Source organism: Anopheles ziemanni, chromosome 3, assembly GCF_943734765.1.
Source record: "Anopheles ziemanni chromosome 3, idAnoZiCoDA_A2_x.2, whole genome shotgun sequence".
Classification (NCBI taxonomy): domain Eukaryota; kingdom Metazoa; phylum Arthropoda; class Insecta; order Diptera; family Culicidae; genus Anopheles; species Anopheles ziemanni.
This window is the reverse complement of record NC_080706.1, coordinates 64,141,848-64,155,509: the sequence shown is the minus strand read 5'-3', so window position 1 is coordinate 64,155,509 and position 13,662 is coordinate 64,141,848. Positions and strand designations below refer to the sequence as shown.

Here is a 13,662-nt window from a genome sequence, read left to right as displayed (position 1 = left end):
GTCGAGGAACTGATAAAGCTTAGAGTAATTGCACCTTGTCTGCAGATCAGGTTGGACTTGTGGTTTTTGCGTGTTTTCTAGAGCTTCTCACTACTTGCTTAATTTTGACGTAATTTTTTCGTTAAGTTTTATGACGAATATCGAAAAAGAGGTAAAAGTTCCATTTGCCAGATTACACTTACCATGAGTAGAAACCGTAATCAATGTCCTACAAGATTTAAAAAAGAAAGATAAAGGTGCAGGATCAGGTCGAGTACTCAACATTACACAGGCCTTACACGCATGTGGATCGTCAGAAAATGCCACAATCTTCTTTTCCAACCCTATTCCCCTAAGGCATCAAGCCTTTTAAAACGCACTACTTACAATAGAGTTCATAACAGATCTATATTTAATGTATTTTTTAGTACAGTATGCAGTCAATTGGATTGGTAAAGTTTTTTGTGTTGCAAGAAAAGTAGCGGAATCGACAGATTAAATCTGTTGTTTTCGATTCTTTGAACTTATCAAACGAAACTAAGGGTTTTTAGATCGTCGAACGTCAACATCCTCATGTAGCATCGGACTAAATTTTCCTCTTTTCCACTCGCTCCGTGCTCGATTGGACAAAAATTCCACCAATCGAAATACGCAGTTGCACCCGAGATCGACAAATCGCCGGCGATGTTGCGCGCGGCGGCCGGAACCGGCGAACGAGCCCGACTTCCGTGTCGCGCCCAGGCCGCCCCGGCGCCCACCTTCCGCTGGATCCGCTCCGGCCAGGAGCTGCACGCGAACGAAACCTCCAAGTACTACGTCATCCAGAGCCAGCCGGACGCGCTTACGCACGAGTCCGTCCTGCTGATCGAGCGCATCGCGACGTCCGACTACGGCGAGTACGAGTGTCGGGCGGAAAATGAGCTCGGTGTCGGCAGCGGCGTCGGTCGGCTGGACGTCAAATCCGCCCCGGAACCGCCGGTCGCACTGACGGTGCTAAACGTCACGCACGACAGCGTCACGCTCGGCTGGGCGCCCGGCTTCGACGGTGGACACCGGGCGAGCTACCGCGTCCGGTACCGGGAGGCGGCCAGCGAGCGCTACCGGTACGAGGACAGCCCGCCGAACGCACACCAGCTCACGCTGACCGGGCTGCGCAGCAACACGCACTACCTGTTCTCGGTGATGGCCGCCAACGTGCTCGGGGCGAGCAACTACCTGCCCGATCTAACCCGCGCCCAAACCAAAGGTAATGCCCTTCGCTTTCATTTAATGGAAACTCAGTTTCAGCCCTAGGAGAGAGTACAACAACGGAAGCATGCAAATGGTCGTCTGACCTGTCCCAATTGTGAGCGATGGAAAATCAACACTCACCCTGCAAACAAACACACACACACACACACAAACACAAACGGGCTCTGACAAAAAATCTAGGACATCATCACAAAACGAAAGTAGAAGAGAAAACGAAGGAAACACAACCGACCGTCTTCCCGAAGCTCGCACAAATTACAACGGTTTTTAATTAAAACTGAAATTAATCCAAGTCGTTGCCGACCGCCACCCCGCAATCGTCCACTCCGTGGTTGGCTGAAGGCTGAAGATTTCCTTTTTTCCCTCCCTTCCCACCGACCGGGACGTACGTCCCTGCGAGACAATACAAATCCGTTTACCGCGGATGACGGTTTACTCACTCACTATCCTGCGATAAGAAAAAAACAAACTGTGAACCTTTGCGGAGTTCATTTCCACCGTCGTTCGTTCCCGCACGCGCCTGCCCTCTGTCTTAATTCCTTTCCTTCCATCAAGCACTCACCCATACACACGCACCAGCGAAACGTGGCCTAAATTGTGTCCTTAAATATATCCTTCGAGCAGACCCGCCCGCATATCCGGGCAAACCGCCGCTGGAGTTTTCGTCCTTCCTGGCGTCCTCGTCACCGATCGGCGCTTCCGGTTTGCTGCTGCTCGGGTTCGGCGTCGCAGCTGGCATCTGCCTGGTGCTGCTCAACATCCTGCTGCTCGTCTTCTGCCTGCACCGGCGCCTCGGCAGCAGCCCGAGCGGCAGTCCGCGGGTCGGAACGCTGCGGGCCTGCGCCGGCCGCAAGCATCATGGCGGCGGTAACGGTTAGTGGCTCCCGAGAGCACGCTCCCCGAACCGACTTACAGCTCGTTTCCGGTTTTCCCGTTGATCAGGGCGGCACGATTTTCTTTTCGACGCTTTCGTGGGCTCCGATGCGGTCGGGTGCGCGGGGGGGAGGGAGGGGGGGGGCCGTTTTCGCGTAGAGTGTCTTGGTTAGTCCATCGTCCATCGTCCCGTTGCGCCAGTTCATCGTCCATCGGATCGTCGTTAAAATCCAATCCGCCCTCCGTTTCCCGCTCCCTCTCTTCGGTTGGATGGATTTGTTGTTAATTATTTTTTAATATCTCGCCGCTTTCTTGGGTTTAGCTTTCACTTATCCTTTCCGACAGGACCGGGATGGAACAACAGCACAACGCTACAACCTGTTGTTTGTGAAGCTGTGCGTCATAGACCGATAGGAAGTGTTTTCTCAAATGCGATTTTTGATTTTTTTCAAAATTTACCTTTCACAAAGCTTACCGGCGTTTCGTTATATTTAAAATGCTTTTCAACCTTCAACAATTCATTGATTTTATTCGAATGGGAAGCCTCAAATTATATTTTAAATAACGACTACAAAAAGTATTTATAACACGGATATAACATAAACAATTTTTTTTTCGTTTATAGAAAAGATAAGAAGCGATTTTTGCATTAAATTAGCACGAACTGTTTTTCATCTTTATGTCACAATATTCAGATAAAATTGACTAAACTCGAAAAGGCTATTCCAATAGGTATCTACAATCGATCAGGAGCAATCGATTGGCCACCGTCATTTTATGATGCGCCGGAAAACATGTAAAAAAGATCAGTATACAAGGTTTAACTACGTGAGTGTACTCATAAACTTTGAACAAAAACATTTTAAACCTTATAAAGCCACCGTTAAACCTACAAGGGCATCCAGAAACCTCGATGCCAAACGATAACGAAACTCGGATGGTGTGTTTTTGAACTTCATTATCGAATTGTATTTAGGAAACCGATATGTCTTGATTTTTATTGGCACATATTATGTATAAAAAGTTTAAAGATAACGAATCGAAATTATCGATTCGGTTCCGAATGTCCTGTTGGGTGTCACTGTACCGCTATTGTGGATATCAACTTGTTTTCAAAGTTACTAGACGGCGGATTGCTTTTCGTCTTGCCCTTTTTATAAAAACCTTTGTGAAATGTTCATTCTTATATACTTTATGTTTCAACCCTCGGTGGTGGCCAACGGATTGCTCGTTTAATTCGATATCGTTACGAATCCGAAGATTAATCCGTTAAGCAATCACTGGGTATTTTTCACTGATACCTAAAATAATGATCGTTCTATTTATCTAAATATTTGTACCCAAACGTGAGGAAAAATTTGTTCAAATTTACAGCAAAAACTCGTCACGCACCCAATATATTCCAATATACCTTTGAAAAAAAAACCTCGCAAGAAGAGAACTGGACCATTAAACAGAACCTGTCGTTTGCTAATGCGAGTTTCACCAATGTTGTACCTGTTTGGACATAAAATCTTGTCCAGATAAAGCATTGACAAAGCATTTTCCACCATCGTGCATTCCATGATGGTCGCTTTTCACTTGTACTGACAACTTTTGACGAAACATTCCGTGAACCAAACAGCCACAACAAACACATATAACTTCCATCGTGTTCCGCCGACGCTCAGAGCTGCTTCTTACGACATTCCTTTTTTTGTGTTTCGCTTCGGGGTTTTCGCTCAGTTTCATTAAACATTCGTTCAGCTTTGTTTAACTTTACCTTCCGTTTGCATTTATTTCTGTTTCGTTTCATTTGCTGACGCGCTCTGCGGCATTCCGGCTCGACGATAAAACACGGCGCGGGCTCTGGCCACTCGAACGCGCGCGCGTGTGGACATCGCACGGACGTCCGGACATTTACGCATCGGAAAACTCAACGCCACCGTCTTGCCCGATGCCGAACGCATTGCAACGTTTGTAAAAACCCGGCCCAAAAAAAACAACACCAATATAACGAACACTACTCTGGCGTAACCGGGAAACCGCACGGAACAAAACGACATGCAAAAAAACAAAACACAACAACAAAAATATATGGAAAAACATATTCCAACTCTCACAGGATCGGAAGCAACGGTACCGCCGGAGCTCAGCGAAAAGGCAGAACTGCCCAGCTTCGTGATATTCTGCATCGCCCTCGCCGGCCTCTGTTTGCTGATCGTGAACGCCGGGCTGGTCGCGTGGTTTATCATGAAAAAGCGGGCAAAAGGTAAACTCACTTTTTCTCGTACCCTTCCTGTGCCGTGCAGCGGCGCAAATGGGCCGGTTTGGGTTCTGCACTCCACCACCAACCAGCTCGACGATAGATCAAACGAATGTTTTCTAACATCGGCTTAAAAACGCTACCAGAAGCGTGTTCGAATCGGTAGCCCATTTTTTTAAATAAAACGCTGTATTCCGGGATGAGTCATATTCCATATGTGAAAAATTCTTCCGATCAGTTCTTAGCTGAACACATGAAGAAATATTATTTCAATGGTTTCGCAATACTTATTAAAAGCTTTTTTAAACCACTTCAGTACTACACATCATTCTAATGATTCGAACAAAAACTGAATAACAAATCCGTTGCTGTTATTAGCAGCAACAATAGCATAATCATTATTTGACGTAAAGTAATTTTCTGACAATTTAAGCCTCTCAACTATTTTTATTTTTATTAATGGCCTGACAAATAGACTTTCTTACATGCCACAGTTGATTTTAGTTCAGTTTCACTTGTTCTCTAAATTATTTTCACACTCAAAATGCGCTTCAAATGATTTAAAGACTTTAAAAACTCTTAACACAGGAAATAATATTTTATTTTCAACACATTCAATAACATTTCACATGAAAACTCGCATTCCTAATATAACGTCAAATCTTCTTAGTTTTATCTAGAATAAAGGAAACATTACATGGTTCTGAAATAAAGCCAAGTTATTCCTATTTGAAGGCCATTGAACAAGTCGATGTGCGGTTCCCATTCTTACGATTTTAAAGGTGGACTTAACCAGAAGTTTGATTTATTTGAGTTGATTCGTTAGCAATCAGCTTTCTGTGGTGTGAAAAAAAACCATACCACAATCTTATTCATTTCACTGTCGTAAAGCTAATTATCTTTAATACAAATCTCGGTTTGAATTAACCTTAGAAAAGGCTAACAGGACTCGTCACCTAACACGCCGTACAAAATGCACTCCAAAGACCAGTTGAGCTCAGCTGCGGTGTAATAATTCATAATGTGTCGATTGCTCCGTCGGCTAATCCCTGCAATCGCACCGCAAATCAGCCATCGGCAGTCGTAGAAACAACCCGGGGGCCCGGATTGATTGCAATGTACAAACATTTCGTCCCGAACCGGAACCAGCGAAACAAAGCCCGGCGACCGCAGGTGTCACCAGTAACATCAATCATGATTATAACTTCTCATCGACGATGTCATCAGCGTGAAACAATACCCAAATCAGCCACCTTCTGTGGGCTAATCTGTGTGCCCAAGGAGTGCAAGATAATCACGTTTATGTGTTGCTTGTTGTTTTATTTTTCTTTCTCTGTGCTTTCCGTTCCTCTCCCTCTCATTGTCTCGCTCGCTCGCAATCGCGGATAAAGCCATCTTTTATAATCCATCATGGGGCTGTAGAAATTTTCCGCACAATCCATAAAATGGCATCGATGAATGGGATTGGTTAGATTGATTTATGATTTGGCGGACAAAAATGAACCAAGGCACTTAACGTCCCGGCCACCCGAAGCGCACTCGGTCAAACCGGGCTGCATAACCGGCCGATCGTTACCGATGATTTGGTAGATGGGAAAATTAACCGGAAACCGGCCCGAGTCGGCCATTCCAGTGGCAGTTATTAATGTTTGCCCTTTTCGCTCCGGTCATAGATGCGTCCAACACCAATGGCAGCAAGACGGCGACGATTGAGATGTACGCACCGAGCTCGTACAATGACACCGTCACCGGTGAAACGCTGTCCAGTGTTTCGGAGAAGAGTGACGCGTACTCGAACGACGGCAGCCAACCGGATTTTATGGTACGTTCTACGTTTATTTTGCATTCTGTGGAGGTTTCAACTATTGACATACTATTCTTTCGTAACCAATCAGCCGGACGAGACGCGGAAAAAGGCTGCATCGACTTATTTGGTTGATGGGGTCGATTTGCCACCGCCGATGTATCAGCAGGATGGATCCATGCCGCGCTACATAACCAACGTAGGCAACGGGGATGGTAAGTTACTTGTTCAAAGATGCGTTGACCAACATTTGGTTGTTGTAATTTTTTTAATTCACGTTTTTCTTTAGAAAGCATAGACATGTTTAGAATTAAAATCTAACACATAAAAAAATGAGTGAAAAAACTGATCTTACTCATACTTTGGATAATCAACAACTCTAGTTAAAATATCTTATGATGTTGTTGATACTTTTTAACAAAATCAGACTCGGTAGGTTTTTTGCCAAAAATTATTCATCTCCAAACTACTTTTAGTTTAAATCTTTGCGCATTCTAAAACAATATCTCTTAGGAACTGGAGTAAAAATGATGCATGAATAAAAAAATCAGGAGCAATAAGATTAGTGACGATTAATTTATGAACTCAAAACCATTTAATTAATGAACGAATCATACTGAAATATCCTTTTACCTGACAAAACAGATTTAACTTTTTTTCACCAGGGTGTGAATCATTTCACGAAATAACATGAAATATTTCACCAAGCATTTCCTTCAGCTAATACACGAACCATACTCTCCCCAGACACACTCCTTTGGTAACGCTGCGTTTTTTGTCCTCGAATTAACGATTCGTTGAGTTTTGAAATAATAAACGGAGAAAAAATAGAACCCCCGGATTGTAATTGGTAACTACTACCGTAGATGTACCATACTTGGCGCAGTTCAGGAAATTGTGCATAAAAAGTTAAATAACAAAATCAATGTTAGGTTAAATCATATCATTTTTTGCACAAAGCTAGCCTAATTACCATAGAATATAAATAAAATAAGTGAGAAAATCTTAACTTAATAGTTGTTCAAGTTTCAGAAACTCTTTTAGTGGCACGTTTTGTTCCTAACTTGGCGCATTGTTTTTGCAATGTTCCTTACTTGGCGCACTTAAAACAAATTGGATCTATTAGAATTGGAAAGCGATAGAAACACTTTTCAAAAACAATTAAAAAATAAATTTGGCTTTTTTGCAGCGGACTTTCGCTTTACAATTTCATTCATCAAAGCCTTCTATGATTCAAAAATATAATCTCTAGCAAATTTGTTACCATTCGTTACAAGCAGTGCAAACAGTCATAGTCTCCACGGTGAATAATTAGGAACACTGTGAGCCAAATTTGGCGCAAAATATTGTGGCTTCAAAATTTGTATAAAACGATTTATTGGAATGACTTACAATTTAACAGTTTCTGATAAAAAATCACTAATAATTGTTTATTTTATACATTCGATAACAAAAAACCAATAACATGTTTTAATGCGGATGTATTGTACAAACATAAACAAATATATGACAGCAAACATTCCAAGTCGAAATGTTTTGGAAATAGTCTAATAACGAAAAAAATGTTAGAAAGAGCGCCATGTTTGGAGCCGTGCCAAGTTTGGTGCTTTTACGGTACAAACACTGTCATCTTATCCGGGGTGCACTACATACAACGGTGAAGATGAAAATATTTTTGGCATTCCAAATCAGTTTTAAAATTTTTATTTGTTTCCACGATTTCATAAAATATAACACTTTCCTTTGAATTTGAACTGAGCGACAGTTTTCTTAATAATACATCAATCATCAAATTTTTTAATTATGATTAACACTTGTAGCACTAAAACATATGATAGTATGAAAAATACGATAGTATGAAAACATGTACGAAATATTCTATTTTATGTACTTCTCCATAATTCATCCTTGTTAGTGCATTGTGCATCCCCCGGTCCACCCAACGACGGTTCGTACTACAACATGAACAGCGAGCGGTACCTTTCTTATCCTCCGATGGTGAGTAACGCCTCTTTCAAAAAACTTTTCAGAGCTTTAGCTGCTAAAAAGCTCTTCTCTAGCGTTCAAATCCCACTTTCAATCGCTTCAAACGATTTCTTTCAAATGCTTTGCAGGACTATCCCGGGGTCGAGCTTGGAACGCCACCACTGCCAATACTTCCATCCATGCCGCACATGGAATCTGCCTCGGAAACGCTACGACGAGTCGCCCGCACAATGGTACCACCACCGGACGTGACGCATCACACCCTGAACCGAAATCACACGCACGGACTTCCCCACGACGGAAGCTTAAACGTTTCGAATCCGTCCAGCAACCTTAATGGCAGCATTTCCCATGCCGCCCAGTCAACACCGAAGCAACCGCAGGGAATTCTGAAGGATCCCAAACGCAGCAACAGCTCGGCCAGCGGCACGAGCCTTTCGTTTGCTCTCCTGCCAACCCAGCACCATCATCCGCACCAGCAGCAGGTTACCTTCCCCATGCAAAGTCCCTCACTCGTGTATCAACAGCAACCACCGCTGGACCAGTACCCTAGCGGATTGAATGGGCTCCTAATCCCGGCACCACACGATGCCCCGAGTTTGGGCAACGGGCTGCTGCTTGGAGCCTATGAACCTCCGTCCAGCTCGAGCCTAGCGTCGTACAACGTGTCTCTTGGGTACACTGACGCTGATGGTCATCTGGTATAGTGCAATCCACACTTGACTGTCCTCGACTGGAAATAGTTATTTGTAAAGCTCCAATGCATAAGCTATGCCCCAGGGAGAATATAATATTCAATATTATATTTCCGACATGCCAATGAAATGTTAATCAAGCAACGCCCTTTTACAGTTTTCTTCTAACGTTAGAATTCGATAGTGTTAAGTCGTTAAATCTTTCTTTAAGTCCCACGATTTTTCGATTGTTTTATTTGATAGCCACAAAAAACTCCAAAGAGTGCAAAGTATCATGTTTAAAAACAAAGGCTCATTTAATTTTGTCAAAACCAGGCTCTTGTTAGGCTACATTTTACAACGATTGAGTAAGATTTATCTTAAGGAATTTACCTCTTACTAATCGCTTTCTGAAAACTATTGAGTGGGAAAGCATTCGTAGAAGTATATGGTTGACTTACTATAATTTCCTAAAGCTTACTTATCCAACAGTGAAAAGTTTATGTTAGTACAATAATTGAGCAAATGGAGTGAAACCCAATTTTGAATCTAATCTCAATTCACATTTGATCAATTTATGGCTGAAGTGAAGCGGCATTGATTGATTCTTCTTATGGAAGGTTGTGAAGCTTCTTTTCAACACAAAGATTGAAGGACGTACTTCACATGGAAAACACATGAGTCAATTAATCAAGATATTGTTAGCAAATTCTCTCTAAATAGAACTGCTCTGTCTTATATCAGCTATCTTTACACGTTCAAAAAAGCGTAGTTCTAGAAACTCCTAGTTTAGAATAGACAACTAGACAATAATTCAAAATCGAATTTATTCGTCAGCCGTTATGTTAGCTTAGTTTTACCAAAACACATGTAATAATGTTTACCTCCCATGGCGTTGGCTCTCATGCAACTTACCTCAGATTCTTCAAAAATGGCCTCGGTTAAGAGATACTCTATAACCTGGCAAGAATAAGAACAAAGCGCGTGCACGCTATTATCAAGTCCAGAGCAAAGCATAGCTAACGCCGAAAGAATATTGTGTACATTAACGAAGGAGCAACAATAAGCGTAATGAAACTGTTGGCCAAAGAGAGTTATAATGGCAGTCGTAGAAGTTAACACGCAAAGCAGAACCAATCAATGAACATTGGATCATTTTATCGAATTTAATAGTAAAGTCATTTGCCAGCTACTCTACAAATCGATGTAAGATAATTTATCAGGAAGATTTGTTTTTGTAATGAATTTGAATACAGTATAGTGGGGGTATAACACTGCCAATTTTTAATAGAAATCTTCTCGGATTCTTTTTTAAGACAGATGTAGTCTTTGCTATTCTTACTTTTCAAATCCTCTTCTGAAAAGCACATAGTATACACGGTGTAAAAGATACTTTTGTCATGGTCTACCATATTTTCATACCTCTACCGTATGATCTCATCCGTGGAAAACAAATCTATTGTATTTTTAAAACAGGTTATAGTGGGCGAGGTTGTTTCGCAGCCTAGCATGTTTTAATCGAACAAACAAATTAAGTATCATTACCAACCTACGCATACAACCTTCTTTTACCATACATGTAAATAAAAACAAATTAGATAGATAATAAACCTTATATGAACATCTTTTCACTATTTCATCATGAAAGAAATACATAATTGCTGTCAAAAAAACTTGAGGATTATCATTGTATTGGTTTTCGTTTGAAGATAAATAAATCAAGATCGTTTTAAAGTGAATGAAAGGGATGAAATATTTGGTTTTCTCAAAACTCAATCAAATAAGCAAAACAAAAATATTGGTCTTCCCATACCGGGAATCGAACCCGGGCCGTCTGGGTGAAAGCCAGATATCCTAGCCACTAGACCATATGGGATGCGATGACTAACAACAAAGTATAAAACATTTTGTCCTAGTTCTTGTCTTCACTGTCCCAGCAAGTTGAGAAAATGTCTCAAAAAATCTCACACTAGTTTCTTGTGTGGGTTTAGGTCTAAAACCGAAAAAAAAATATTTTCCTTAAAGATTTAGGGTTTTAATCGTTAAATGATGGTCTTTCAAAAAATTATCCAAGTAGTTTTGTTCTATCATAATTGTGATCAACAATAATATGGCAACAGTAAGCAAAAATTTAGTTCAATTGTATCGATTAGTGTCACACAAATGAACAAACATTTACAAACACATAACAACATGTTTTGAAGTAAATGCACTCGAAATAAGCTTCACGCAACGAAAATAGAAACAAAACGTGTGAAAAAATAAGGACTTACGTTCGAGTCAGGCTCGGGCAAAACTGTGAAGGGGTTAATGGTTACAATAATCTTGTCCGGTGGAATAAGATTTGTTTGTGTCATCCCTTGCTTCAGTGTCTGCGACAGTTCAATGCTTGCTCTGACCACTTCGATTTTTAGCACCCCATTCTGTCTTCCGTTCTTTCCTTGCAGCACATGTACTTCCCTCCTAGAGGTTTCCCATCCCTTTACTCCTACACCCCATTCATCTTTTGGCTGACTTGCAATATCGAATCTAGCTCCATTCTGACTGTTTTCAATCTGCCTAGGTCTGTGTAGTTAAGTTTTTGTTTTTATTATATCTGTGTTAATCTTAAGCTGTATTTGCGTAGCCCTAGTGGCCAGCAATGTGATGTATAAATAAACAATTCAACAATGTGATGATTACAGATTTCTCTTTCTCTTATCCAACAAAACAAGCCTTTTTTTCTAGTCATATTGTTCAGACGTTTGGGTATAATTGAACGAAGACTATGTTGCTATGTAAAATGTAAGTGATAATAATGATGCAGTTTTTAAAGCCGCATTTGGGGTAACGTATTTTACCAACAAAATGGAGACGCCTGGTGGTTTATGACGCAAAATAAATATGACCATAACATAGGATAAAATACATGGACCATACGCAAGCTTAATAAAAAAAATTAAAGTAAACACTTTCCAAATCATTTTACTTCATGAGAACAGCTTTTACACATTCAAACAATTCAAATTATATTCTCGCTAATAAAATGGAGGCGCCTGGTGTTTCATATCTTAAAAACTCGTACATTATTTACTATCCGTTGGCGGATACATTTTTTTATTTAACACGTTGACTGCCATGCCACACAAAAGTGGGTGACAGCAGCAATTAGTTCCAAAATGTTTTTGACCCATTAATAAATCAATATGCTACATAAAAACTATAGTAATATGAAAAAACAAGTTATTTTGGAAGCTAAGTCTTTGCTTGGCCTTCGAAAACCGTCGGTTTAACAAATGTTTTTAACAAATTTTAATACTACGTTGACTGCCAAGCGTTTTTAGCACTCATTTTTAGTACAATCCTTTTTAATAAAATTTATTTAGAGAAACCAGAAAAGGCGATAGATACCACGTCCACTACCACCAGGTGCAAATCTCTTACATGGTTGTTCAAGAGCATGAAACGAAGGCTTAATAAACTCATACTTCAACTGCTCCGGAAGATGAAAAAATATTATGTGTCACCTAGGAAGGCGAAACGTAAAGACTATATTTAAGAATAAAAATCATAATAAATTTATGGAGACGCCTGGTGTTTTACGATACATTCGTTCTAGCTCATGCTGGTTTGTCAAAAGGGAAAGCCAGTCAAAAGTGTTTCAAAAAGGAGTGTTTAATTCGATAGTTTTTTGTGTTTAACAAAACCTCTCCTTGATTTTTTTGTAGCTTTGATTCACTATTTCAAGCCATATGTTTACCATATCATCTCATCATTCAATTGCAACATCACGTCAATCAGCACATTGCATGAGAAATGAGAAAAAACTGGTGAAGCACAATGTGTTTTCTTTTATTTCAACAAACACGAAGACTAACGAAACTTTTACTGCGGTATAAATCGTTAGCGTACGCTACTCATGCTTGTGTTAAAAATAAATTAGCTTGGCGGCTGAATAAACAGCTGATCGATAGCTTGTTCTAGGAAAGTTGTATGCAGCACTCTGGTAATAAACGTGACAATGTTCACTTCGTTTCCAAGCAACATCCCAACGCACGTTCATCAGACACATAAACATTGCTTCTTAAACTCACACCATCACCAGAACGGCCTTCTCATGTCGGAGATTTCGTTTTTACATTCTCGCGAAGCCGTGATATGCTCGAACCAGGAAGCTCGAAAAAGTATAAAAACAACATTGGTAGCAAATACTCACCCATCGTTACCTAGCAAAACAGACGGGAAAACAAAGAGAAAAAAACAGGCATTTATGCATGTATTGGTGAACTTTTCTAGCCGGTACTCCACTACTCGGCAAGCGACGGAAGCTGTTGCGCATGCTGTCAACCTAACCGCAACCCAGCTGTTTCAGTGCTTGGCTTGGTGCAGGCGGGCATGCTGAGGTGCTACAAGCGTTTGTTATGGTCGAATCCTGCAGTAACGAAACCCAACCAAGCGGCCCGAACGTTACCGAGCCGATAGCCGAGCTACACACAACCTAACCTGGCCTGAAGTGTAGTAGTGAAAGGCAAAACCCAAGTAACAGCTCGTTATGATAAAACTGTAAGGTGATGTTTTCCCATGAATCATAGAGGCCCAAAGGAAAACTCAGCTAAAAACTATTGTAAAGCATGGAGATAAACTGTGCAGGAGTGTGCAATTTACACGATTGTTTCTAGTTTCGCTCAATATGTTTGTTTGCTACTCAACGGTAAAGTAAAGTGTGCTCATAAGAAACATAAATAAATGAAAACCGTTACCTCTTTGTAGGGTTTGGCTCAACCCTGCTCAGCCGATACCGCAATCTGCACACAAGAATCGTGGTTCTCACGAGAGTTGCAAGTTGAAGCCTCAGTCGAGGTCGAATCGCC

The 13,662-nt window shown here is 41.1% G+C and overlaps 1 protein-coding gene and 1 non-coding gene across 2 annotated transcripts in view; one reads left to right on the top strand and one right to left on the bottom strand.

Moving 5' to 3' along the window:
* The window catches only part of LOC131285245 (nephrin-like), an 84,703-nt gene extending 75,858 nt beyond the window's left edge, over nt 1-8,845 (top strand). The window contains exons 17-23 of the mRNA XM_058314099.1: nt 635-1,225; nt 1,855-2,103; nt 6,022-6,170; nt 6,244-6,371; nt 7,289-7,326; nt 8,092-8,150; nt 8,267-8,845. Of these exons, the coding sequence (XP_058170082.1) occupies nt 635-1,225; nt 1,855-2,103; nt 6,022-6,170; nt 6,244-6,371; nt 7,289-7,326; nt 8,092-8,150; nt 8,267-8,845 (1,793 nt within the window). The remainder of the gene's footprint in view (nt 1-634; nt 1,226-1,854; nt 2,104-6,021; nt 6,171-6,243; nt 6,372-7,288; nt 7,327-8,091; nt 8,151-8,266) is intronic.
* A 1,771-nt stretch (nt 8,846-10,616) lies between these two features.
* On the bottom strand, nt 10,617-10,688 carry Trnae-uuc (transfer RNA glutamic acid (anticodon UUC)). Its single transcript has one exon. It is a non-coding gene; the product is annotated as a tRNA-Glu (tRNA).
* Between the last annotated feature and the right edge of the window lie 2,974 nt (nt 10,689-13,662).